General features: G+C 45.2%; 1 protein-coding gene across 1 annotated transcript in view; it reads left to right on the top strand.

Moving 5' to 3' along the window:
* APC (APC regulator of Wnt signaling pathway) overlaps nucleotides 1-27,608 on the top strand; it is a 177,044-nt gene that overhangs the window by 74,466 nt on the left and 74,970 nt on the right. Inside the window, exons 2-4 of the mRNA XM_068130202.2 lie at nucleotides 15,286-15,450; nucleotides 23,543-23,630; nucleotides 23,782-23,980. Of these exons, the coding sequence (XP_067986303.2) occupies nucleotides 15,310-15,450; nucleotides 23,543-23,630; nucleotides 23,782-23,980 (428 nt within the window). The 5' untranslated portion in view covers nucleotides 15,286-15,309. The remainder of the gene's footprint in view (nucleotides 1-15,285; nucleotides 15,451-23,542; nucleotides 23,631-23,781; nucleotides 23,981-27,608) is intronic.

Below are 27,608 nucleotides of genomic sequence, written 5' to 3'. Positions count from 1 at the left end.
GGCCGAACCATGTGACCGATGCCATTTTTTTTTCTCCACCAATTTAGCCCTAAATTATGCTCAAGAAATTTTATCTTGATCGGATGAAGTTTTGTACTTGTCAATTTATGACGTCATAATGGAGGCACCTATGACATCATCATTAACATATTTTATTCCCCATGGAGATTTCTTTACAATGAGCCACTCTCAATTTTTTCTATTCAGCGCTTTCGGAGATATAAAGGTGCAAAGCTTTTCGGTTTTTCCAAGATGGCGGCCGAACCACGTGACCGATGACGTCATGATTATCATTAAAAATATATACAGGTGGAGTTGCACCTATGGTGAAAATTTCCTGTCAATCGGACCAACGGTTGCAGAGAAAATCATATTTATTCTGTGTGGACAAACAAACAAATGAAAAATCGGTCAGAGTGACCGATGACGTCATCATTATTTGTTTTCTAAACTAATTTATTCCTAGATTATGGTCAAGAAATTTCATCTTGAGTCGGATGAAGTTTTGTACTTGTCGAATGATGACGTCATAATGGAGGCACCTATGACATCATCATTAAAATATTTTATTCACCATGGAGAGTTCTTTACAATGAGCCATGTCTCAGTTTTTTCTATTCAGCACTTTCGGAGATATAGAGGTGCAAAGTTTTTCGGTTTTCCAACATGGCGGCCGAACCACGTGACCGATGACGTCATCATTTTTTTTTTTCTCCACCAGTTTATGCCGACATGGCGCTCAAGAAATTGCATCTTGATTGGATGAAGTTTTGTACTTGTCGAATTATCGAATTATGACATCATAATGGAAGCGTTGGGCCGAGAGAGTTAAAAATTGGGCACAGTCTATTCCTTTCCAGGGCAAGACAAATATGTGTGTAAGGTATGGCGATTCCATGTGCAACGATGTAGACGTAGTACTGCGCACATACAGACAGACAGACAGACAAACAAACGGACTCAAATGCAATACCCTCTCCTCTGGCGATGGTAACAAATGGGATCTTTACCGTGCACATACAGTGCATTCAGAAAGTATTCAGACCCCTTTGCTTTTTTCACATTTTGTTATGTTGCAGCCTTAGGCCGAAAAAAAAATATTGCTGGTCTCTGGTCAGACCAAAGGTCCAGAATTGATGCGGCGATGCGGTTTTTTTTTTTTTGTTTTTTTTCTTTTCTTGAAAAGCATGGATTGCACATATAAAGGTGTTTTTTGTGTCCTCATGCCTTGCGGTCCTCCTCATCTGCTGTGGCGCCGTCCAGAGAAATTAAAGACAGCCAATGGGACTGGTAGGCCTTTTTGTAAATAACGAACACAAGCTTGTTATTTTAAAATGTATTTATTCTGAAAATCATTAAGTTCTTCAAGCATATTATAGACTGCCATTTCGTTCTCGAGATCGCCTCGCCGTTCTGTCAAACATTCCAATGCGTCGATCGCGTTAACACTGCGCATGCGCAAGTGGTCTAACAGGCGATTGCTGAAGCATTTGAATGCTGAAAAAACCGCGCATGTGCAAATGACGACACCCCTGGACCAATCTTCGTGTACGGGATGACACGCTGCATGTGTATCAAAGCCGTGCATGCGCAGATGGGCTGTATGGTATTATTCAAATCGGCGCATGCGCAGCTGGGCTAAACGGCGAACGTGGAAGCGCTTGAATCCATGCCGATGGTCTCCCACGATCTCTTCTCCCAGTCCACCAGATTATCACAGACACTTACAACTTCATGACAAACGAGATAGGATCCAGGCCTAACTAACGAGACCACCCGTAGCTCTCTAGGCCTTCTGGTTGCTTCACACGAACCCGACAACTAACGTCTTCGTTTCAATAAATGACAATATCCAGCCGATTGGATTCATGACGGCACGGCACACAACACTACTCATATCTTTGGAACGTCTGGTTGTATTTGGACAAACTAAACGTAGTTTTGTTGGGGAGTACCGTGCGTGAACGTCGATACCAATGGCGACCCTCACAGGCCCGTATTCCCCGAGATAGCGCGCCGGCCCAGCAACAACAGGCGCGCGCTGTGTAGGTACCCTTGGAAATTTGAAAAAAAAAAAAATCTTGTTGACGCGCAGGGTCAAAATCGATGCGCGCGCTGACCAGAGACCGGAAATATATTTTTCTCGGCCTTATGCTGAAATCGTTTAAATTCATTTTTTCCCTCATCAATCTACACTCAATACCCCATAATGACAAAGAGAAAACAGGCTTTTATAAAGTTTTGCAAATTTATTAAAAAGAAAAAACTGAAATATCACATTTACATAAGTATTCAGACCCTTTGCTATGACACTTGAAATTTAGCTCAGGTGCCTCCCATTTCTCTTGATCATCTTTGAGATGTTTCTACACCTTGATTGGAGTCCACATGTGGTAAATTCAATTGATTGGATATGATTTGGAAAGGCACACACCTGAATGCATATCAGAGCAAAAACCAAGCCATGAGGTCGAAGGAACTGTCTGCAGAGCTCAGAGACAGAATTGTGTCGAGGCACAGATCTGGGGAAGCCTACAAAAATTTTTTCTGCTGCATTGAAGGTTCCCAAGAGCACAGTGGCCTCCATCATTCTTAAATGGAAGAAGTTTGGAACAACCAGGACTCTTCCTAGAGCTGGTCGCCTGGCCAAACTGAGCAATCGGGGGAGAAGGGCCTTGGTAATAGAGGTGACCAAGAACCCGATGGTCACTTTGGCTGAGCTCCAGGGATCCTGTGAGGAGATGGGAGAAACTTCCAGAAGGACAACCATCACTGCAACACACCACCGATCTGGGCTTTATGGCAGAGTGGCCAGACGGAAGCCTCTCCTCAGTGAAAGACACATGAAAGCCAACACACACACGGGCACGTAAAACAAATAATATTGGGAGCGGGAGACAAGATGGCGAGAGAGAGGGAAGCACACAAGTACAACAGCAGAGAACAGGGACATCAGGAGATCTGTGGGAGGGAGAGGGCTTGGGGGAAGGAGGCATGGGAAGGGGGAGGGGAGGGGTGGGAGAGGTATAAAACACATGGACACTGCTAGGACTTCCAGGAAAGAAGTCGGTATTTCAAAAAAGTATATCTGGGGTGAATTAACGGGGGTAGAAAAGATCAAGGTTTTGGATGGGAGAAGATAAGAGATGGTGGTGAACAGCTGTTTTAAAGACCTGGAGGGAGGAGTGGGATTGAAGAGAGTGAGGGAGTTTGTTCCAGAGGTGGGAGAAAAAAGGAATGAAAGAATGAAGGTGAGCAGAGAGTCTTGATTTTGGCAGTTTAACCATAAGAGGGTTGCTGGCAGATCTTGTGCGACCTGAAGGAATATTTGGGGGACAGAGCACAGACAGAGCTGGGGGAGCTAGGCCGGAGAGAAGCCAATAGAAGACAGAAAGTCCACCAACCTGCCGGCGGTGAGTGAGTGAAAGGCCCTCAGAGTTAGCTTCATCCCGGGAGATTCCAATGATTCTGAAAGCTTTGGTTTCAACAGCGTGAAGCCTAGCTAGGTGTGAGGCAGGAACGCCAGCCCAGAGGGGAGAGCAGTATTCCATTGAGCTGCAGATGAAAGCCTTGTATGTGGTGAGGAGCTCAGGTGTGCCAAGGAAGGACTTCGCATGACGGAGGATGCCCAGTCAGCGACTGGCTTTGGAGGGAGGCCAGCTTGGAAATGTGGTTTTCCCAGGAAAGATCATGGCAGATAGTGGGACCCAAAAGCTTGAGTGACAGAACTTCTTGGAGAGGATTTTTGAGAAAGTCGATGGGAGGGTTGTCCAGTCGATCTTTTCGGAGAGACAAAGTGAGAGTGTGAGATTTGTCAGCATTGAAAGACATGTTCCACTTGTTTTACCAATCTGTGATTTTGTCCAGGTGTGCAGAGAGTGATGAGGCTGCAGACTGCCGATCTGAGGGATGAGGTATGGAGCGGCAGAGTGTGGAGTCATCAGCAAAGAGATATAGAGGATTTTCCAGAGAGTCGGAGAGATCATTGATGAAGACCAGAAAAAGCATAGGGCCCAGAACACTGCCTTGGGGAACTCCAGCCTGAACAGGAAGGGGAGATGAGAGAAATCCATTCAGGGCCACACGTTGACTATGACCAGAGGGGAAGTCCGCAAGCCATGCGTGGAGATTTCCAGGGATACAATCGGAGGAGAGTTTTGTGAGCAGAGCGGGGTGCCAGATGGTATTGAAGGCACGTGATATGTCAAGGGAGACAGCTCTGATTTCCTGTTTGGCATTGAGGACCTCCATCCATTGTTGAGACAGCAGAAGCAGCATGTCCAGAGGAGAGTGGCCTGGTCATCATCCAAATTGATGTTCCAAGATCAAGCCATTGGAGAAGAGGAAGGATTTGATATCTGAAGCGATGATGGATTCCATGACCTTGCTGATGATTGGCAGCAGGCTGATTGGTCTATAGTTGCAAGGATCTGTTTTTGCACCTTTTAAAATGTAAAGTGGTAATGTTGGCTGATTTCCAAGCTGATGGCAGATGACCTTGAGCAAAAGAGAGGGTGAAGATAATTGAGAGAGGGTGTGAAAGAGCAGCAGAGTAGGATTTAGGACCCGTGGGCTGATGCCGTATGGTCCAGTTGCAGAGTCGTGGTTTGACAGAAACTTCTCCACCTTGTCAGGAGAGAAGGACACATAGTCCAGGAGCAGCCGGGTACGACTGGGTAAGGTGGGGTACAGAGAGAGAGAGAGAGAGAGAGAGAGAGAAAGAGAAAGAGAAAGAGAAAGAGAAAGAGAAAGAGAAAGACAAAGACAGACGGGATTGGGACACAAGATTTTGAGGCAAACACAGAGTTGAGGCATTCGGCTTTTTCACGTGCGGTGTCAGCTGTGTAGCTGTTTGAGGTAAGGGAGGGGACGTAGGGGGAATAAACACCAGAAGCAGATTTGACCAGACACCACCAGGATTTGGAAGAGGGAGACAGGTTTGAGAGTTCAGTCTTGAGAGTAGAGAGATATTGTTTCCTGGCTCTCCTGAGCCTTCCGTGTGGTTGAGTCTGTGTGCTTGAGGCGAGGTTATGGTGTTTTGGGGTCTTGGAGTGATGCTCAGCGTGTGTAATGAACTTTTAATGCATGTGACCTTAACGTGAAAATAAAACAAAGTGTAAATTTAAATGTGTATGAATTATTACCCTTGCCTGAGGAGAGGGTATTGCATTTGAGTCCGTTTGTTTGTCTGTCTGTTTGTCCGCACAGAATAAATATGATTTTCTCTGCAACTGTTGGTCCGATTGACAGGAAATTTTCACCATCGGTGCAACTCCACCTGTATAATTTTTAATGATAAATATGACGTCATAGGTCATCAAGAGAGTCTTTCTCGTCCTATTGGCTAGATTCGTTTTTTTCCGCTGGTTCCTGAACCATTCACCCTTACCTTTACTCCCCCATGCCTCATGTATGGAATACATCTTGCATTGGAGGATTATCTCCTTCTCCTTAACATTCCAGGCTTAACATTCATTGTAGTTTTCTCCTCTGGAGTGTTGTCTTTGATGGTGGTGAGACAGTTAGCACCTTTACAACTTCTTCTTTTGGTGCATTATCATGTCTCTTCGCAAGGTGATGTTTTTCCTCGCTTGAGAAGGTGCAGTCATTATTTTTTACAGTGCACTTTCCTGCTGCTTGGAGTGGCCGCACAGACATAGTGCTTCCCCCATAAGAGGTCTGTGACTCTTTGCTTGGGATATTTTTCTTCTTTTTATCAACACCCGATGTTCCGTTGTTTCCCTGTGCCCCATCTTCATCACCTCCTCCTGTTTTACTGAAGGCCTCTCCTCCCTGGGGCCCGCCTTGCAACTCGGCCAAGAATCTGGACCATACTACAGGAGTCACACAGCATCACATTACACCCATTTTACTCCCACCTTCATTGCCAGGAATTACGTCTGACATCAGGGTCGATACCCCGGAATTTATTCGGGCGTCAATCATTGTATCACCACAGTTCGCCTCGCAAGGCAGCCCAGACCCACCCATCACAGAGTCTTGCACATTACGTGGCATTCCACATCCCAGTGGGGGCCTTAACTTCAGCCATGCCACTCCCTTCCCCCTTCAAACCTTTGCTTCTGGCATCCGGAGTTTCCCACAGTTTATCGGAGCTACGTCTGTTCACAAAGCACCGTCTCGATCTATCAGACCCGGTGTTAGCGGCGCTTCGCAGGCATTCACGTTCACCTTACTGTCTCCATTCACAGCCCCTCCACTCCCCCTTCAAACCTTCTCCTCTGGCGTCCGGAGTTTCCCACTGTTCATCAGAGCCACATCCGTTTACAACGCGCTGTGTCAATCTAGCGGACCCGGTGTTAGCGGCACTTTGTGGGCATTCACGTGCGTGTGTGCGTGCATGCATGTCCGTGTCTGCATGTCCCCACATCCGCATATATATATATATATATATATATATATATATATATATATATATATATACATATATATATATATATATATACATATATATATATATATACATATACATATATATATATATATATACATATATATATATATATATATCTATATATATATATATATATATTGTTACAGACGCGGCTTTTAGATGTTATATTGACCGAGCGGTGGTGTATTTAACCGCGTCCGAACAGTTACTCCCCGATTAGAACCCGATTCCACCCGACGTTGACCAGATCGCCCCACAGATATTCAATCGGGAAATCTCTAAAGCGACCGAAAGAGAAGGAAAAAGAAGAAGAAGAATACGGAGGAAGAACAGATTTATTATACACACACAGCGATGGATGGAAGAAGCAGTAACACAGCGAATGGTTAACTTACACTATTCATTTTTACTTAGCCCCAAGACAAACGAACAGGACAGGACGTTCACACTTACACGGGGGATAATTGCAGGCAGGTAAGGCTTGAGATGGATCGCTTGGTCGGGAGCGCGCAGTTCGCAATCCCTCGCGGTTTTGGTGGGAAACCCTCCGTCGTGTATCCACCGCGGTAGACGTCCCGCGCTGGTTCGGCACACCTGCTCCCCTTCTTGGGGCGGGGCCGTCTCCCTCCTTTCAGCGCGTCTCTCCAAAGCTGGTCTCCTTGCCGAGTACCTCTCCTCTTTGGCTTGGAGCGTTTCGCATCTCACCGCCTCTCTTTGGTGCAGCCTCGTTGCTCCTCTCCCAGGGTCATCTCCAGACTCCAGCTCATCTCCAGTCATCTCTCATCTCGTAAAGCAGTCCCTTGCAGTCGCTTTTATCACCTCGAGCGAAATCAAGCCGCCGACTCCGAGGGCACGCCTACCGGGTCACTCACCGCGGTGTTGATTGGCTGTTAGGGCTGGTTCACTCCTTGCTTCTTATGACGAGGTGGAGACACGCCTTTCTTCCCCAACCTTACCTCGTGGCCAATGGTGGTTTGAAGAAAACCAGCCAAAATGCGGGAGGCAATTGGAAGGGAGGTTTTGGGGAAATTGGAAGGGCCTACGCTTATTTTGTTTGATACAATGCAAAGTCAATCTAGTGGGAAAACACATACTTAGCCTACATGGAATAAGGAAATACACTATTTAAAAGATATATCGTGACCTGCGTGTATATTTCATGCAATTAACTAGGACGCTGACTGCGACCATTATTTACATTATTTACATTTACGCTGACTGCGACCATTTACAGGGTGGTACCGTACGTTTGTAACGTTCACATTGTAACGTTTCCATTGTAACGTTTTCACATTCATTACACTTCCTCCAAAATTGTTACACTTCTCAAAAACCGCTACACTTCTCAAATTCGTTACACACTTCTCAAAATCGTTACAATATGTATATATATATATATATATATATATATATATATATATATATATATATTGTTACGGTCCACGGTTAAGGATGTTATGTTTGCCGAGCGGAGGCACCGCGACCTAACAGTTTCCCCGATTCACCCGATTCACCCGCACGTTGGCCGTATCGCGCCACAGCTATTCAATATGGAAAAGACTAAAACGACGGATGTGAAGAAAAGGAAGAAGAAGAAGACGTACAGAAGAGTAACGGGATTTATTATTTACACACACAAGCAAAAGGAGCAGTCACGGTTATTTACAGGGGACATGAAAAAGCAGGTGACACAGTGAAAATTACGAGCTTATCTAACAGGCTTAACTTATTCCCAGGGACAAGACAAAAGACAGACTACGAACACACTTACACGGGGAATGATGATAGGGATGGCAGGTGGATGGCTGGCGGGATAGGGAGGTCCAACTGGTCCTGCAGCACGATCGGCTCGTTGGGCAGCCGCCGTTCCTTCGCGGCCCTGCTCAAAACCGCCATCCAGGCCCCACACTGCTGTTGAGTGTTGTTGCTGCTGTGGACGCTGCTGCTGGCGAGCAAGGCGACGAATAGCAGGCTTTGTGCTTCCCTGGATGATCTCCTTTGAACAAGAATCGCTGCTGGATGATCTCTTCTCTTGGACAAGAATCGCTGCTGGATGATCTCCCTCCTCTCTCTTTTGGACCTCACAACCCAGCTCAGCCTTGGACCTCACAACTCAGCTCTCTCTTGGACCCTTTTACTCAGCTCTCCTCTGACGACCCAGCTCTTTTCTTTGCACCTCACCACGCAGCTCCGCCTTGGACCTCTTGCGCGCGCACTTTTATAGCGCCTCCGGCGATTAAGCCGCCGGCCTTCAGGACACGCCCATCGGTGTGCTCACCTCGGCCCTGGTTGGTCGCGCGACCCTCTGGCTCCGCCCTTGATGACGACGGGCGGGCACGCCTTTCTTCCCCAACCCAAGCACATGTTCAATGGCGGCAATTGTAGTTGGCAATGCGAATGGCAATTGACGAAAGGGGAAATGGAGGTTTTGGGAATGGGAATGAAGAATGAAGGGAATCTATCTTTTTCACTTGGTGCAATGGAGTGTCATTCTAATGGAAGACAAGGCCTTACCCTAAAACACATAATAAGGATATAAACTACTGAACAAGGGTATTATAGTGTCCTTCAATGGATGCTTTATGGAATTAACTACCGGGACGCCCTTTTAACCTTTACACAACACTGGAGGCAGGAGGGGCCAGACTCAAGCAATAATAATAATAAAGCACACAATAAAAAAAATACAATCCTCATATCCGCAACAATATATATATATATATATATATATATATATATATATATATATATATATATATATATATATATATATATATATATATATATATATATATATATTGCTGCGGTTTTGAGATTGGCACATTGAAGGCATTAAAGGTTAAAGGTTTTCCCCCCATAGTTAGTCACAGAAGCAACATATAGGCCCATTTGTAGTATAGTTATGTCTTAGTATGTGTAAGAATAGGCCATTTCCTCTCTTCGTGCCTGCGTTGTGTAAAAACAGGGAAATAGGCTCTACTTGCCACCTATTTCCCAGCCACCCTAGCCTCGATCCAGTTTTTTAAGCATTGGCTGCCCACTAGTCGAGTAACACGAGGTAGGCCTAAAAAGGGTGGGGGTGGCGTTGAGATCGGGAGCGGCAGAAGGCAATGACGGTAAGAGACACCAGCCAATCAGGGCTCTAGCGGCATGGCGTGAGAGGGCGTGGTGAGGCGCGTCTGGTGAGTTCGAGAAGGTTTGCGGGACGTGCCTATATAAGTCGCTGCGCAAAGCCCTTGACAGGACTTACCAGCAGAACTTGAGGGGGTTTGCTCGTTGTGAAAGGACTTACCAGCAGAACTTGAGGGGGTTTGCTCGTTGTGAAAGGACTTACCAGCAGGACTTACTTGCATCACTAGCGCGGAGGACTTGAAGGGCTTGAACGGCGGTGGCGAAAGGATTAGGACTCGCAAGTGGAGAGCATTGCAAAGGACTGGTTGGGGATACGCACATTGTTTGAGGACTTGTGCAGAGAGAGAGAAGAAGAGGCGTTGAACTGTACAAAGTACGCGGGTGCAGCCAGACGCGCCGGTAACGCATATTGCGCTTTTCACCCACACGAGTAAGCGTGGCCATAGCCGCAAGTGAGTAACCGCCAGCCGCGTCAAAGTCCGCTCCCTACCAATTCGCCCCGTGATAACTCGCTCCGTTCAGACGACACGCGGAGAGCTCCTGCCTTCACCTACTTCCATCTTCAAGGGACGTGCTGGGGACCGGAGAGAGAGCTGCACGGAAGCCATCCCTGGATGCGCTGGTGAACATCAACCTGCTTATCAGCAAGCCCCGTGTGAGTGTGTGTGTGAGACGGGCACGTTTGTCCTGGGTATTAAGTAAGACTGTTTTTAAGGATTTGCTCTGTGTCTCTGCTCTTGAATCATTGTGTATAGTGTAAATAAACCTGTTCTTCCTTTCTGATTCGATCGTACCCGTGATTTCTCCATTGACTAAGCGTGGTACGAATAAAACCGCTTGAATCGGGTTCCACCATCTAAACGGTGCGGATCGCGTGTACGCAACCGCTCGGCGTATCAACACACGTGGTTCGTGCGAGGCTTGTCTCCTCGCTTCAGGGCAGCGCGAGTATTTAGGTAATAGCGAATTTGGTCCTGATACCCTATTTCGCGCTGTCCGGAAGGGACGTCATAGGTCTCGGGTCGCGCCTGGTCAGTCAAAGACAAGGGGACTAATCCCCCCTTGGTAAGGGGAGAAGGGCCGGCGCCAGAACCGCAAAAAAAAAAAAAAAATATATATATATACAGTCAAACCTTGACTTACGAGTTTAATTCGTTCTGTGACCGAGCTCGTAACTCAATTTGCTCGTTTCTCAAATTAAATTTCCCCATTAAAATGAATTGAAATGCTATTAATCCGTTCCAGCTCCCCAAAAACCACACCAATTTTTTTTGTTACGTGTTTTTAAATAAGAAAAATGTACTTTATAAATAACAAATAATGTATAAACAAGCACGACCTCGTATATACTGTACATAATAAAAGAGAATGTAAAGAAATAAACTGGTTTTATTAAGTGTATTTACCTTGAAGATCAGACGAAGATGCTGGCGGAGGTGGAGGAGATAACTTTTGCCTTTTCCGCCACACTTTCCTCGCTTTCACTTGCAGGGCGTTTCAATAAAAACCTGTCCAAGGAGGTTTGTTTCTTCCTCCCTTTCAAAATGTTTCGAAAATGAGTGAGGCAAGTGTCGTTACACAGCGCCAATGCACGACCTGTTGCAACTTTTTCAGGGTGTTTCTTTTCAATAAACTCTGAAATTTTCTCCCACATTCCCAACATTTCCTTAATCTCACTTGTAGCGATAACCACCTCCGCCTCTGGCTCCTCCGCGTTAATTTCCTGCAAAACCTCCGTATTCTGCTGCTGCTGTAGCTCCTTTAATTCCTCCGTTGTCAATTCCTCGTTGTGCTTCTCGACGAGGTCATTAACGTCTTCTTCATTCACTTGCAGGCCCATGGACTTTCCGAGGGACACAATCTCCTCCACCACTAACACTTCAGGTTCGAATCCTTCGAAGTCCCTTTCGGACACAACCTCAGGCCACAGCTTCTTCCATGCAGAGTTTAAGGTCCTCCTTGTAACACCCTGCCAGGCCATGTCGATAATTCTGAGGCAGGTCACGATATTGTAGTGATCCTTCCAGAACTCTCGAAGGGTGAGGTTTGTGCTCTCCGTAACCTCAAAGCAGCGCCGGAACAGGTGCTTGGTGAAGAGCTTTTTGAAATTTGAAATCACCTGCTGGTCCATGGGCTGCAGGATAGGGGTGGTGTTGGCTGGAAGGTAGAGGACCTTAATAAACTTAAATTCTTCAAGGATGTCGTCTTCGAGGTTTGGTGGGTGTGCGGGAGCATTGTCAAGGACGAGAAGGGCTTGCAGGGGTAGGTTATTTTCCAAAAGGTACTTCTTGATGGCAGGACCAAAGACCAGGTTTACCCACTCCACAAAGAACTGCCTGGTGACCCACGCCTTTGCGTTTGCTCTCCACATAACCTGCAGTTTTTCTTTAAGTTTCTTATGAGACTTAAAGGCTCTGGGGTTTTCAGAGTGATATACGAGTAGCGGCTTAATCTTGCAGTCACCACTCGCATTCGCGCACAGTGCAAGGGTTAACCTATCCTTCATGGGTTTGTGGCCTGGCATGCTCTTCTACTCTGCCGTTATATACGTCCTCCTCGGCATCTTTTTCCAGAAGAGCCCTGTCTCGTCACAGTTGAAGATTTGCTGGGGGATGTATCCTTCGGTTTCTATCAGTTCGGCAAAAGTTATAATAAAATCTTCAGCTGCCTTCACATCCGAGCTTGCTGCCTCACCATGCCTGACGACGGAGTGAATGCCGGTCCTCTTCTTAAAATTATCAAACCATCCCCGACTGGCTTTGAATGACTCTTCCGATGCCTCGTCCGTTGATGTTCCCGCCGTCTGCTGCACCAAATCCCCGTAAATTCTCGAAGGGTGAGGTTTGTGCCGCTTCTCTGCCGCTCCATTTCTCTTCCCTCAGATCGGCAGTCTGCAGCCTCCTCACTCTCTGAAGACCTGGACAAAATCACAGACTGGTAAAACATGTGGAACATGTCTTTCAATCCTGACAAATCTCACACTCTTACTATGTCTCTCCGAAAAGATCGACTGGACAACCCTCCCATCTACTTTCTCAACAATCCTCTCCAAGAAGTTCTGTCGCTCAAGCTTTTGGGTCTCACCATCTGCCATGATCTTTCTTGGGAAAACCACATTTCCAAGCTGGCCTCCAAAGCCAGTCGCCGACTGGGCATCCTCCGTCGTGCGAAGTCCTTCCTAGGCACACCTGAGCTCCTCACCACATACAAGGCTTTCATCCGCAGCTCAATGGAATACTGTTCTCCCCTATGGGCTGGTGCTCCTGCCTCACACCTGGCTCGGCTTCACGCTGTTGAATCCAAAGCTTTCAGAATCATTGGAATCTCCCGCGATGAAGCTATCTCTGAGGGCCTTTCACTCACTCACCGCAGGCAGGTAGGTGGTCTTTCTGTCTTCTACCGACTCCTCTCCGGCCTTGCTCCCCCAGCTCTCTCTGTGCTCTGTCCCCCAAATATTCCTACAGGTCGCACAAGATCTGCCAGCCACCCTCTGATGATTAAACTGCCGAAATCTCGGCTCTCTGCTCACCTTCACTCTTTCATTCCTCTTTTCTCCCGCCTCTGGAACAAACTCCCACACTCACTTCAATCACACTCCTCCCTCCAGGTCTTCAAAACAGCTGTTCACCACCATCTCTTATCTTCCCCCATCCAAAACCTTGATCTTTTCTACCCCCACTAATTCACCCCAGATCCACCTTGTTTGAAATTCCAACTTCTTTCCTGGAAGTCTTGGCAGTGTCCATATGTTTTATACCTCTCCCCCCCCCCCCCCTTCCCATGCCTCCCCCCCAAAGCCCTCTCCCTCCCACAGTTCTCTCGATGTCTCCATGTCTCTCGGTCCCTGCTCTCAAATGTTGTGTTTGTGTCCTTCCCCCTCTCTCCCCATCTTGTCTACCGCTCCCGATGTTATTTGTTTTGTGTGTCTGTTTGTCTTTCTGTGTGATTAATGTTCGCTCTTTCACGAGCCTCGATCTTGTATCCAAAACAAAAAAAAAAAAAAAAAGAAAAAAAAAAGAAAAAAAAAAAGTCTTGTGCCTTCTCACAGATGATGCTCTCGGTCACGGTATCTCCTGCGAGCTGCTTCTCCGTCAACCACACAAACAACAACTTCTCCATCTCTTCATGGACAGAGGTCCGGAGCTTTGAAATAATCTTAACGCCATTGGCTGGCGTTATAGCTTTTATCGACTCCTTCTGCTTCAAAATCGTACATATCGTAGAAGTACTACGATCGTACTGCCTCGTCAAGTCGACAACACGCACACCTCGCTCATGTTTTTCGACGATTACATGTTTTATATCCAAGCACATCAGCCTTTTCTTCTTCTCAGCACTGCCCTTGGCACTCAATTTCTTAGCACCCATGGTTAAAACTAAGAAATTTTCCAAAATAAACAAAATGCGAAAACAAAGCAACAGCGATACGGCAGAGATGTTTGCACGGCAAGATAACCACGTGAACTGAACGCTCGCTGGGCCACCTAGTGGCGGGTGGCGTAAGCTCGCTCGCTCGTAACTCAGATCTCGGCTCGCATCACAAAGCAAAAAATCGACCGAGCGACGGCTCGTATCTCGGAAAACTCGTAAGTTGGTGCACTCGTAAGTCAAGGTTTCACTGTATATATATATATATATTGTATATAAAACCCCTTCTTATATAAAATATATATAAAATGTGTTATATAAAATATAAATATATATATATTAAAAAAAAACGTTTTCATTTTCTCTACAACCCCTTCTCCGATCAATGCAAAACTTTATACATAGGAGGGACTCTCCCATGGGGAATATTTTATTGATAATGTGGATATCATGGGTCACATGGTATGGCAGCCATATGGGATTAAAGGAAAAAATGTGGATAATTTTCTCCAAAACCGCTCAATGAAAAAAATTGAAACTTGGCTTATGTCATCAACTTCCCATATGTGGTACATAGGATGATAACGATGATGTCACCAATGAATTGGTATTCCAGTCATAATTGGTTGAATCGTTATCCTTATCCAAAACATCTGAAACTTCATGTTTCTGATCTATGACCCAATGTGAGTGAACAATTAAATTTCAACATAATAGGATGCATGGATGATATATGGGCCATAATAATAGTAGCGTGTTCGGTTAACAATGGTATTTTCATTCAGAATGAGTATGTGAGGTGAGACTTCGCTCCACCAGTGCCGTTCTAGTTGCAAGTTGTGTTCATATGTCCATCAATTGTCTGCTTGTTACCTTCTGCCCTTTAATGTCTGTTGAACCCCCTCATCCTTTGTTTCACTCTTTCATGAACCTCCACTTAGGATGAAAGGGAGCCTTTTCATTTCAACTGTTAAACTGTTAAATTTGGCAGCGAAGATTTCATTTAAAATGACTCTTTTTTTCTTGTAAAGGAGGATGATGCATAGTTAATTTTTTTTTTTAATGAAATTAAAACTTTATTTCTTGTTACTACATTAAATAATGTGGGTGGATTATTTAGCCACTCATATTCACAGAGGATTATAGGTATTCAGAGTAGTCCAGGCCATCATAAGTTAATGACCAGTTCTTCCTGTATGCAAATATACAACAGATCAAAATGCTGAGCCTGTCATGCAGTTAACAATCTTTCAGTCACAGTGTACTACTCACAGCTGTTTGTGATTGGTTTGTTGTATTCTGGCTGCTGTGTTGTTGTTCTTATTTGTTTGTTTTATACTGTGATCTCATGTGCTGTGCATGTTCCACAGTGGGATCAGCAAAAAGGGTTGGCCATGGACGGCCTACCGATTTCATACGACCAGCTCCTAAGGCAAGTAGAGGTGCTCAAGGTGGAGAACTCAAACCTTCGGCAGGAACTCCAGGATAACTCGAACCATCTGACGAAGCTGGAGAGTGAAGCTTCGAATATGAAGGTATGTGGGAATTGTTGCCGTACCGTGGTTTGTTATTCCTGACTTGGGCTTAAAATAAATTGTAAAACACTTCTGCTTTGTTTTCTTGCAGTGCACCTCCTCTCTATCTCACCTTTATTATGATGCAGTGACATTATTTCAGTTGGTTCGAAGGTGGATGGAGGTTATGTTTTCACCCCTGTTTGTCTATCTGTTTGTCTCTCTGTCTGCCTGTGAGCAGGATGCATCAAAACAGTTGTCGACTGATTCTGATGAAACTTGATGGAGAGGTTGGATGTGTGATAAGGATGATTGAATTGATTCGATTTTGATGAAGATCTGAATCCGGATGATATAATTTTCAAGTGATTCTTCACCATTGAGAGATAGTGCTAAAAACGATATGTAGCACGATATCTCAAAAAGTTATGGACCGGCTATGACAAAACTTGGTGGATAAGTTGGGTGGGTGTCAAGAACAAGCCAATTCGATTTCGGTTCAGGCCCGGATGCAGATCCGGCCTATCAGTGGGATACAAGACATAAACGTTCAGCCTGGCGGAGGTATGCACTCTACCGAGGGCCGTTCTAGTGTTTAATGTTTTCCCTGCCTAATTGTTCTTCTCTTGACGTTTTATCTTCACATTATACTTCTGTTCCACAATCCCCGAAGCTTAATTGCACTAAAAATAGGATTGCAATTCAATTGTTGTATTTTACAGAGTTTAGGCATTTGAAGAGCCATGAAATGTGGCATCCCAGATTGGTGAATCCTTCGATACTGCCAGTGGTGATCTAATATCTTTACTATAGCAGCCAAAAGTTTTACAATTGCACACATCACTTTATTTAAATTGAAACGTTTGTTCAAACAAGCTGTTTAATGTACTATCTCACCAAACCGCCGTTAACAGGCATGGCGATCTAGTTTGCCAAAAAGCCTTTCAATGTGAGTTTAGGGAAGCGTTCGTCCCATTAGGTGTGCCAAAATGAGCTGCATTGTGGGTACGGTGCAGTCGTGAGCGAATATGAAGAGGCTCTACCACAAAACAATGATAACCGCTGTATGGACAAGTTTACTATTTTTTGTTCTTCCCCTGGTTGGCATCTTGCCGTTTGAAAAGTGCAAATATGCAACGTTGGACTTTGTATGAAAAAGATGAATTGTTGTCTTCCAATTGGATTATTTGGTATTTGATTTACATTAAGCTACTTCCCTAATCTCTTTTGCAGTTTCCTATTTTTCCTTTCTCTCCATGGAATCTGTTCTTCCCTTCTCCCAACACTCTTGTCATCCCTCATGCCACCCCACATAGAATAAGGATACTGATGGCTGTGTGGTGACAAAAGCAGCTTGGTACAATGGATAATTGTGTAGAAATAAAATGAAATCCCTGCCTTTCAGGAGGCACAAAAGGCCGACCCGGCACTGCCGAGATTTGCGGCCTAGCTGTCTAGCGTACCACAGTATCTGCACCTTGTTGCCTAGCCACACAACTCGTGGCCTGCATGCTGCCTGCTTGCTAATGTGTTCCTTTATTTATTTAGTTTATTCTGCAGTAATCACTCTAATCGGTTTCTGTGATTTCTGTCCTTCTGTGATTTCTGGTCACGTCAATATCAAGTTCTGGATTTTCCTTTTCTTTGTGGAGTTGTTGCTGCTTCAAAATGAATTATACTAATTGGAAACTTTCAATAACCTTATTTCACAAACAGGAAGTTTGAAATGATAACCGGAAGCATGCCTGCAAGAATGAGAAGCAACTGTCCGAGATGAAAACGGGTTAAGCGGACCTAAAGTGATAAAGTGAGGAAAAGAGAAGTAATGGCATATACTAATGGTTTGGTGTCGATGTCATCATTCCTGTTTTGTATATGAGTGTAAGTTCCAATCTGGATTCAATCAGATGTACATGTATTTTAGGATGCAATAAAAAGGAAAACCCAGAATGCACAGTTTCACAATGAACAAAGCACAGGAAAAAGGCCATTCAGCCCATGATGCGTGTGCTAAATCCTGTTCCAGTGCTCTTTATACTAAGGAGTACTCTCAAATCTGTGTGGGATGCTGTGATGGTGTTGAATGGGTGAAGGAAGGAGACACGCATAGCGGGGAGATTTTGGCAATGAGAAGGGGAATAGTTATGGATGGGAGTGGTGGAAACAGGTTTAAGGAAGGAGGAGATAATGGGAATGAGGAGGGCAAGGAGGTACATAAACAGACTGCCATTCACAACATTTGGGAGGCAAAGGTTCTTATTTTGTGTAAAACTTGTTTATTTATTAATTATTATTCTTCAGCACAAATGACACGTTCACACTTAACGCCAATACCGATGTGAATCAGAACATCTCGATATTCCACCGCACAGCATGACATGTGCTCGCACACCCACAGATCACACACATCCAGTTACCATCCAGCAGCTAGCGACCACATATCCCTATACCCCTCTATCTCCCTTGCATGTAGTTACCCGTCCAATTATATTTAAAACCCATCTACTCTTCCTGCTATGAGCAGCCTCCGACTTTTCCTGCATTAATGACTCGCTATATGAAATATACCGCCTTGCTTCTGTCCTCGACTCTCCTCTTTAATTATTCACAAGCTCTGCCCCTGTGTCCGGTTGCTTTCTACCCTAGTAAACCGAAAAACGTCCATGTAGCTATTTTATCTCTACCCTTCATCACCTTGAACATTTATATGTGATACACTTACATGTCCTTTCTAATGTAAGAAATCCAGTATCCTTAAACCCGCTTCTCATAGCTGAGCTGGTCGAATCCAGGAATAATTCTGCTAGTTTTGAGCTGAACCCCTTTTATGGAAGCTATGTCCTTTTTTTTTCTCCACAGTTTGAGGCTCATGCAAGAGTTATCACGCACTCACGTCCAGACACAGGTAGCAGACGCAGGACTTGATGTCAGACAAACCCAACCGTTGACCTTCGTGGAAGTTACTTCTCGGAACACACCGGGTGCCAAGGACACCATCTAGTGGCGGTGCCTTTCTCTCGTCAGTCAGCGGGGAACTTTTAGGGTGAAATCTCTTTCTCAAAGGATGCCAACCAATGGAGTTTGTTCACACTCTATCTTCTAAATTCTGAACATCAAGCAAGGAAATGGCATGTATCACTACCTCACATGTGTAGTGTAAAGCAGAGTTAAGCATTTGGTTCACTCTGTCTGTCTGTCCGTCTGTCAGTCAATAATCAAGGAACTATTTAATTTTAATTTAACTTTATATTTTTAACTCTGTAGTACATGAATCGGAACACGAACCTGCAGTTTAGTAGTACTTTGGCTCTGAATTTGGCAAATTGCATTGAGTTTCATCCTAATTGTGCATGCGCACAGTGCGGTAAAGCAATTGATGCAGTTTGTCTATTTATCTGGCAGTGAAACAAAATTGAAAATCATTCCAAGTGGATTCGGAAGAGGGTCAGAAAGCAGTATTCAGGATTGCAAAGTAGATAGCGAAAGAGAGGTGTGATGTGATGGGGGTGAGTTGCTTGAAGGATGAAGTGGGACAAATCGTTGTCGACCCAGATGGAATTAAAGGAAGATGGAAAAGATACATGGAAATGCTGTTGAATACAGAGAATGAATGGGATGGCAACATAGAGAGTAACCCAGTTTTAGGACCGGCAGAGAAGATAACTGAGAAGGAAGTTGAGGAAGCGATAAAAGCAATGAAGAGTGGAAAAGCGGGAGGGCCGACGGGAGTTGTGGGAGATATGTTGAAGGCAGCAGGAAGTTGGGGTGTGAAGAGAATGACAGAGATCTGTAATCTGGTGGGGAAAGAAGGCCGCATTCCAGTGGATTGGGAACTGAGTACCCTCGTCCCTCTATACAAGGGGAAAGGTGACCCTCTGGAGTGTGGCTCGTACCGAGCGATAAAGTTATTGGAGCATGGAATGAACGTATTGGAAAGGGTGATGGAGAGGAGGATAAGGAAGAAAGTGAAGATCGATGAAATGCAGTTTGGATTTATGCCAGGAAGAGGAACGACAGGCGCGCTTTTCATTGTGAGGCAGTTGCAGGAGAAGTACATGGAGAAGAGCAAGAAGTTGTTTCTTGGGTTTGTTGATCTGGAGAAAGCATTCGATAGGGTTCCACGCAAAGTATTGACATGGGCATTGAGGAAGTTAGGAGTGGAGGAATGGTTGATCAGAGTAGTGATGGCAATGTACAAAAGAGCGCGCACAGCTGTAAGGACGAATGACGGGAACAGTGGTGAGTTTGAGGTGAAGGTGGGAGTGCATCAGGGGTCGGTACTAAGTCCACTACTATTTGTAGCTGTGATGGAGGTGCTGGCTCAGCACGTAAAGGAGGGTTTACCGTGGGAGTTGTTGTATGCAGATGATCTGGTGTTGATTGTGGAAAGTATGGATGGACTGAAGGAAAATATGAACAAGTGGAAGGAATGTATGGAGACAAAAGGTCTGAAGGTGAATATCGGAAAGACGAAGGTGATGGCAAGTGGTAAAGCATGTGGTGAGGTGGAAAGAACTGGGAAGTGGCCCTGTGCTGTGTGTAGGAAGGGTGTCGGAGTGAACTCCATTCAATGTACAATGTGCGCTGAGTGGGTTCATCAAAAATGTAGTGGTCTGAGAGGGTCATTAACCAGTGTGGCAGCTACATTCAAATGTAAGGTGTGCACAGAGGGAGCTGCAGATGGAGGAAATGCTGAGTTGGATCTTGGAGACGGCGTGAAGCTGGAAGGTGTGAAAACATTTTGCTACCTCGGAGACATGCTGAATGGAGAAGGTGGATCAGACTCGGCAACGGTTGCTAGAGTGAGATGTGCATGGAAGAAGTTTCAGGAACTGAGTGGCGTGCTGATGATGAGGGGAGTGTCGTTGAAGCTGAAGGGAAAGGTGTATGCTGCATGTGTGAGAAGTGTTATGATTTATGGGAGCGAGAGTATGGGTAATGAACGTAGAGCAGCAACGAAGGTTGGAAAGGGTGGAAATGGGAATGGTTCGACGGATGTGCGGAGTATCGTTGAGAGAGAGGAAGACAAATGATGAATTGTGAAAGATGATGGGAATAGAGCCTGTGATTGATGCTGTGAAGAGGAACAGGTTGAGATGGTTTGGTCATGTGTTTTACTTTTTTACTATTTTACATGAATTTTACTATTTTTTTTTACTGACGGCGGTAAACTTCCAATTTTTTTTTCTCTGCTCTTTAAAGCTTTTATTTTTTTTAAATTTAATTATATATTTGAACACTATAGAACACAAATTGCCTTGTTTGCACTTCCAGCAACCTTCAAATGTGCCACTGGCGCTCTCAGGGCGTGAGATCTTTGAGATTCTTCTTCTTCTTCCAATGCACTTTCCAATAAGGTCCCATGTCCAAGTTCCAATAAAGTTCCATGTCCCTTTTCTCAAGGCTGCACGTGGTAAGGTGTTCTACGAATTGTCTAGATTTTGAAGTTTTTGGTAAGACTCGCCCAGGGTTGGAATGTAACCACCGACCTCCCAGACTTTGACCAGATGCTCCAACACCAATGCCACTGAGTGAATCCTCCCTCAAATGATTAAAGCTGTGCACTAATTGTGGTGAAGCGTCACTAAATTCATGTATAACATTAACACCAACTCTTTCGATCTACAAACCACCTTTCTGCAAATGCAGCCTAAAATGGCACTGTGCTGACTGTCCGTTGTGTTTTTAGCAACAGCAACTATTAGATACCTCTGCTGCATTACATCCTCTGAAATTGTCCCTTGCATTACGTAGTCCATATTTCATTATTCCTGTCCATTCCAAATACAGTACTTCCCATTTTCCAATTTTGAACTGCATCTGCTACTTCTCTGCCCAGGGTCGTTGGCAGGGTCCCGAGCCAATTTCACGCTCGCTCCCCCTCTGCTTCAATTCCACTATTGAAGCATGTCCCAGGGATAGTAAAAGTGTTCAGCGCTTAACGAGCAACACCAAGGTAAACTTCCTGTGCCTTGAAGAGGCATTGAAGAGAGGTTCACTGGGACAGGTTAGTACAAGCAGATACTCTCAATAGTATAAAAAAAAGATCAGACAGGGCCCTCTTAATCTATGTGACTTGGGCCAAAGTAGCTGTTCACATTTTTAAAATTTAGTTATCAAATATAATTTATTACTGATTTAATTGTTGAAATTCCCTGAACGACTCGATGCTCCACCCAGGGCTGGTTGCATTCAACATTCCGTTTGTGACAAATCTCCAAAGATTACAAGTCATGTTTGATGAATACATTTTTGCTTGTATACACATTGCAACCTCTCAATCTCACTAGTTCGTGAATCATCATTTTGTAGGTCTCCCCTTCAGAAACACGTGCTTACCATTGCACAAAAGGTACCGTCATCGATGTGTTTATATTTATGTTTTGAAGGATAGTGAGGACATTGGTCTGGTCAGCCATCGTGTATGTTCAGTCTTAAGTGAGTTTGTTTATAAATGTTCTTCACAAAGTTTATAGAAGCTTTATGACCTTGAGGTTTGGTGTTGTGTGCTCTTCCGTACTGTAGATTGAGAAAAGCCACTTCTGGGACTGCAAATCCTCGCAAGGTCACCCGTGCCGTGTATGCAGCCATCCCTTTAGCTGGCGCCAGTGAACCTAATGTTGTTTTTGTTTTCTCGTCCTACTGAGAGAGAAGCTGTGGGGCATCCCAAAGCCAATGGCGCAACTTGCAAACGAGGACGATGATAATTGGAAAGAAGCGTTGTACCTGATGGTCACATGGGATATGCAAACCGTCGCACGGGGAGCCGTCGTCATGTAGTGGTTGCAGCCCTAAAACCATCGAGCTAACCCACTGTACACATAAACCTGGCAGAATATACAACTATGAAGTGGGATGGAGATTTCTGAGGGGAATTTGAACCCGTACGGTATTTGTCTGGCCCGGAGCATGTGATGCTGTGAGAAGCGGACATTTTCAAGGCTTTGTCCACAGATATTGCCCGAAGAGGAAATTCAAATTACTGGATGCATTGAAAACAATTCGAATGAAGCTTGTTTTCTGATTGGCTGTTTGTAATCTGATTACATTTTGAATATAATAATGGGGATGATTTTTGAGTAAAATTGTCTGTTGTAGGGAAAGGCCATTTTTTTTAACCCGAGGGGATGGGACGTTGATAATGAAGACCCGATTTCCTATATAGGGACGTGTGTTCTATTTCGACTCTTCTTCCCCTGAAACCCTACATAGAACCCAACTAGAGTGGTGTTGGCTGTTCCTCGGATCTTATGAGCTTTGCACACTCGTATTACATGGTGGAAAATCTGAGCTATACACCTTCAGATTCCTTCTTTTTTTTTTTTTGCTGTAATGCGCCATTCTTCTTACGGAATAACCGTTCCATCATGGAAACTTTATCTTTTTGAAAGAATGAACTGCAGTAAAGTGAGAGTGGTTTGGAGTGTTGGGGAATAGGCTGGGAAGGAGATTGTGCAGGTGAGTATGTGACAGAAGGGTGAAGAAGATTTGAAGCTCTGCAGAGAGGAACAAATCTTCGTACTTCTTACACTCGAAGCCCAGATACTTGCGAGGCCGAATAAAGGATTATTATTATTATTTTGTATGCAGACTGTGGCTGCTGGTTGCATCATTGCTGGGAGCGCGGCTGTGCCGCTGATGCTCCCTGTTACCATTAAGCTGGCACTCTTTTTGCTGACCTCGGAAGGATGACAGGCTGAGTCAACCCACCTGGTGTTATTCAACAGCACAACAGGGGCTCGAACTCGAGACACAAAGATATTAGGGCAGCCACCTTAACCGTTAGCCAACACCAAGCTCAGAATATGGGATGACGTGTTTGGATTTTTTACCCTGATAATGGCCGTTCGGAACAACTATCCCCACTGTGACTACATTGGGGTGTTGTACCTTGGTGATCTTGTGACCTCTCTCCCCGTTAGAACGTCTGAATAGACACCTGAACTTGTTGTTCGTCACACTCGTGATACACTATTTGTGCCCATGACCTAACTCCATTTAGTGTTCCCTTTTGCTCACTCACATTCACTGCCTCATCCGTGAAGCATTAGTCAATTTCTTGCTCCTTATTATCTTCCTTACCCTCATCTGGACTTCTCTCTCACTGTTGAAGGAAGTACTCAAGCATTTACAAAGCAGCATGACTGGAGACACACCCAGTGCTGGACCATCACCTCGGCATACACTTGATCGCTTCAAGGGTAAGTGGATCATGTATGACCAACCACTGTTCATTTTCATTTTCTTGTATAATCAAGTCGATGCACAAAAGTTTCCATTAAATTATTATGGTGTGATATGAGAAGAATATGATAAACTAATTACCTGCTCTGATGCTCATTCTTTATGGAGATGTTGGTATGGAGGGGACGGCAGGGCGGGGATCAACCAGGCATCGTCCACGATCCCAGGACAACTGTATCAACGGTGATGAAGAGGCAACCGCTCGGAGCGGTAGCCCGGTCACAACCACGGAGACTTGTAAACAGCGGAGTTCCTTGAATGGCAGCCGTCGCAGCCTGGGTTACCTGGAGGAGCTTGAGAAAGAGAGGTGAGTTACCAAATTAGCAATAAGAAGTGTATTAAGTGTTGTTGGGTTTGAGTGTAGAGTTCATAGAAGCTTTGGTTTTCCACGTTCAACCGCAACCTGCCCCCTAAGATCATTAGGAGAATGGAATACTGTATACGCTTTCAGGTTGTACATCGGATTAATAATGGAGCATTAGCTTAATGGATCTTGAGCGGCCCTGTTTCCCTCTGTTAAAAGATCTCTGTTTTTGGTTTGCACTTAATATGAGGTTTCTTGTTACAGTGATGCTTCTGCTGAATACTGAACAGCACCAGTTCTTACAAAGACTTGTTTGTGGCAGTTCATGCTTGAATCTCTAAATCTCTGATGCAAGTCTGGGTACTAATGTGGGCTGAGGTTTTTTGGGGGGGTTAATGTTTCCAAGGATCTTGGCATGAAACTTGGGAAAAGCACTTTCTATAGCTTTGTGTGCATTGCTTGGATAGGAGTGGTAATGCCTTGCTGTGTTGTATTCATTCATTGTTGTTCGGAGGGCCGAGGTGGTGGAATTGCCGTTATTCACCGACAAGACATCAAGACCAACCTCATCTCCATCTCATCTGCTCCATCATTTGAACACCTGGCTTTTAAACTCTCTGGTCACACACAGTCAGTCATGGCTGTTGTCTACTGCCCTCCCAAACCACACCCATCATTCCTGTCTGACTTCTCCTACTTTCTGACCCAGCTATGTTCCCTCTCCCCCTCAATCCTCCTCCTTGGTGATTTCAATATCCACATGGACTCCACTGACTCCACGCTAACCACTGACTTCACTGATTTACTCACCTGCTTTAACCTCACTCAACATGTCAACTTTCCTACCCATAACCGTGGTCACATTTTGGACCTTGTCTGCTCTACTGGACTAATTTTGCACCATCTCTCTGGCTCCGACCTCACTCTCTCTGACCACCTAGCCATCACTCTGACCATCAACATCCCCACCCCAGCACCAAGGCATTATCGCACTATCAACTTCCGTAAGCTAAACGCTTTTTCACCTGCCTCATTCTCATCGACCCTCTCTGAAAAAATGTCCACTTCTCCCTTCGTTGACCTCCACACCCCTTCTGACCTCACTGACTACTACAACCACACTCTCTCTTCCTGCCTTGACCAAATTGCGCCTATAAAAACCAAAACAGTTTCTTTCACCCATTCTGCTCCCTGGTTTACCCCTGAGCTCCGCCTAATGAAAACTCGTGCTCGCCAACTTGAAAGACTCCGCAATAAAACAGGTCTCACAGTTCACTCCCAGGCCTACAAGGACCACATACAACACTATAAAGATGCCCTCTCCCGCGCCCGCTCCGCCTACTACTCTCAAATTATCCACTCTGGCTCCGGAAACCCAAAAGCACTCTTCTCTACAATAAACAAACTCCTCAGCCCCCTGAACACCACCACCCAGTCATTCACAATAGACAACTGCATCTCCTTCCTTTCATTCTTCCAACGCAAAATTGAAAACATCTACAACAGCTTGACCACCGCCGCACCCGCTCCCCCTCAAACCACCTGCCCCCCCTTATCCTGCCATCCCCTGTCTCAATTCTCCCCAGTCTCCCCTACTGACCTCTCTGAACTCCTCATCGGAATGAAAACTGCCACCTGCACTCTTGACCCCATCCCCTCCAGCTTTGTCAAGGCCTCCCTTCCTGCTCTTTCTCCACTTATCATTGCAACAATAAACTCCTCCCTGTCTACAGGCATCGTCCCACCATCCCTCAAAATTGCTGCTGTTACCCCCATTCTGAAAAAACCTGGACTAAACCCTGACACCCTAAATAACTTCAGACCCATCTCCAACCTACCCTTTCTGTCAAAGGTTTTGGAACGCGCTGTAGCCACTCAACTCAAGCATCACCTCTCTGCCAATAACCTGTATGAAACATTCCAATCCGGATTCCGGTCCAACCACAGTACTGAAACTGCTCTCCTCAAAATCACCAACGACCTTCTCCTCTCCTCTGATGCTGGCAACCTCAACATTCTCATCCTCCTCGACCTCAGCGCTGCCTTTGACACCATCGATCACACCATCCTCCTCACCCGACTTGAAACCACCTTTAACATTACCGGCACTGCCCTCTCTTGGATTAAATCATACCTCTCTGACAGACGTCAGTTCATCTCCATCAATAACTGCAAATCCCCCACTGCTCCCCTCCCCCAAGGTGTCCCCCAAGGTTCAGTTCTTGGCCCCCTCCTCTTTATCCTTTACCTGTCCCCCCTCGGTCACTTAATCCGCCGTCATGGTCTCCAATTCCACTGCTTCGCCGATGACATCCAGCTTTTCATCTCCACCAAGTCCATCTCCACCGCCACCCACTCTATCCTGACAAACTGCATCACTGAAATAAAATCCTGGCTTCAAATCAACTTCCTCAAACTTAACTGTGATAAATCTGAAATAATCATCATTGGCCCAAAAACGCTCACCAAGTCCACCCATAACTTTGCCCTCAACATCGACGGTTTCCCAGTATCCACCTCCCCTCACATCCGGAATCTTGGCATCACCTTTGACCAAACCCTCTCCTTCGACAAATACACTAAACAGATCACAAAGACAGCCTTCTTCCACCTGAAAAACATCGCCCGTCTCCGTCCATCCCTCTCCTCTGTGGCTGCAGAAACCCTCATCCACGCCTTCATCACTTCCCGTCTGGACTACTGCAATAGCCTCCTTTATGGTTCACCCTCAACAATCACCAATAAACTCCAATACATTCAGAACTCCGCTGCCCGTCTACTCACCCATTCCCGGACCCGTGACCACATCACCCCCGTCCTTTACAAGCTTCACTGGCTCCCCATCTCCCAGAGAATCCAGTACAAAATCCTCCTCTTGACCTACAAAGCCCTCCATAACCTGGCCCCATCCTACCTGGCTGACCTCCTCTCCAGACACACTCCCACCCGCAACCTCCGCTCTGCTGGTACCAACCTCCTGACCCCCCCCATCCGGACCAAATTTAGATCCTGGGGGGACAGGGCCTTCTCCATCGCTGCTCCCACCCTCTGGAACTCGCTACCTCACACCATCAGAGACTCCTCCTCACTCACCACATTCAAAACATCACTCAAGACCCACCTGTTCAACACTGCATTCAACATTTAACCCACAGCATCTAACCCCTGACTATCTCCTCTCCTTCTCCCTCCTTTGTGCTTTGAATATTTCCCTATTGATTCTTCTTTTTTTGCAATTGTCTTTATGTTTTGCTATGCGTTATGTTTTGCACTCTGTCAAAGCGTCTTTGGGCTTCCTGAAAAGCGCTATATAAAATAAATGCATTATTATTATTATTATTATTGTGTGAAGGGAAGTTTTTGCAGTCCTGAAAGGTGGCATGTCTCTTGACGATCTCAGCCAGTGGCACTAACACTCAAGAGTGATTTATTTGCTCCTGGAAACCATCTAATTAAAGTTGCTCTCGAAAGATACTAGTCTGTTCAGATACACCACCTTTATATGTTTTATATATATATATATATATATATATATATATACATATATGTATGTATATACTATATATATATTGTGTGTATCGTGTCTGGCTTTGGAGGCCAACCTTGAAATGTGGCTTTCCCAAAAGAGATC

The sequence above is a fragment of the Myxine glutinosa genome, chromosome 11, assembly GCF_964187855.1.
Source record: "Myxine glutinosa chromosome 11, kmMyxGlut1.1, whole genome shotgun sequence".
In the NCBI taxonomy this organism is placed as follows: domain Eukaryota; kingdom Metazoa; phylum Chordata; class Myxini; order Myxiniformes; family Myxinidae; genus Myxine; species Myxine glutinosa.
This window is presented reverse-complemented; position numbering and strand designations above follow the sequence as displayed.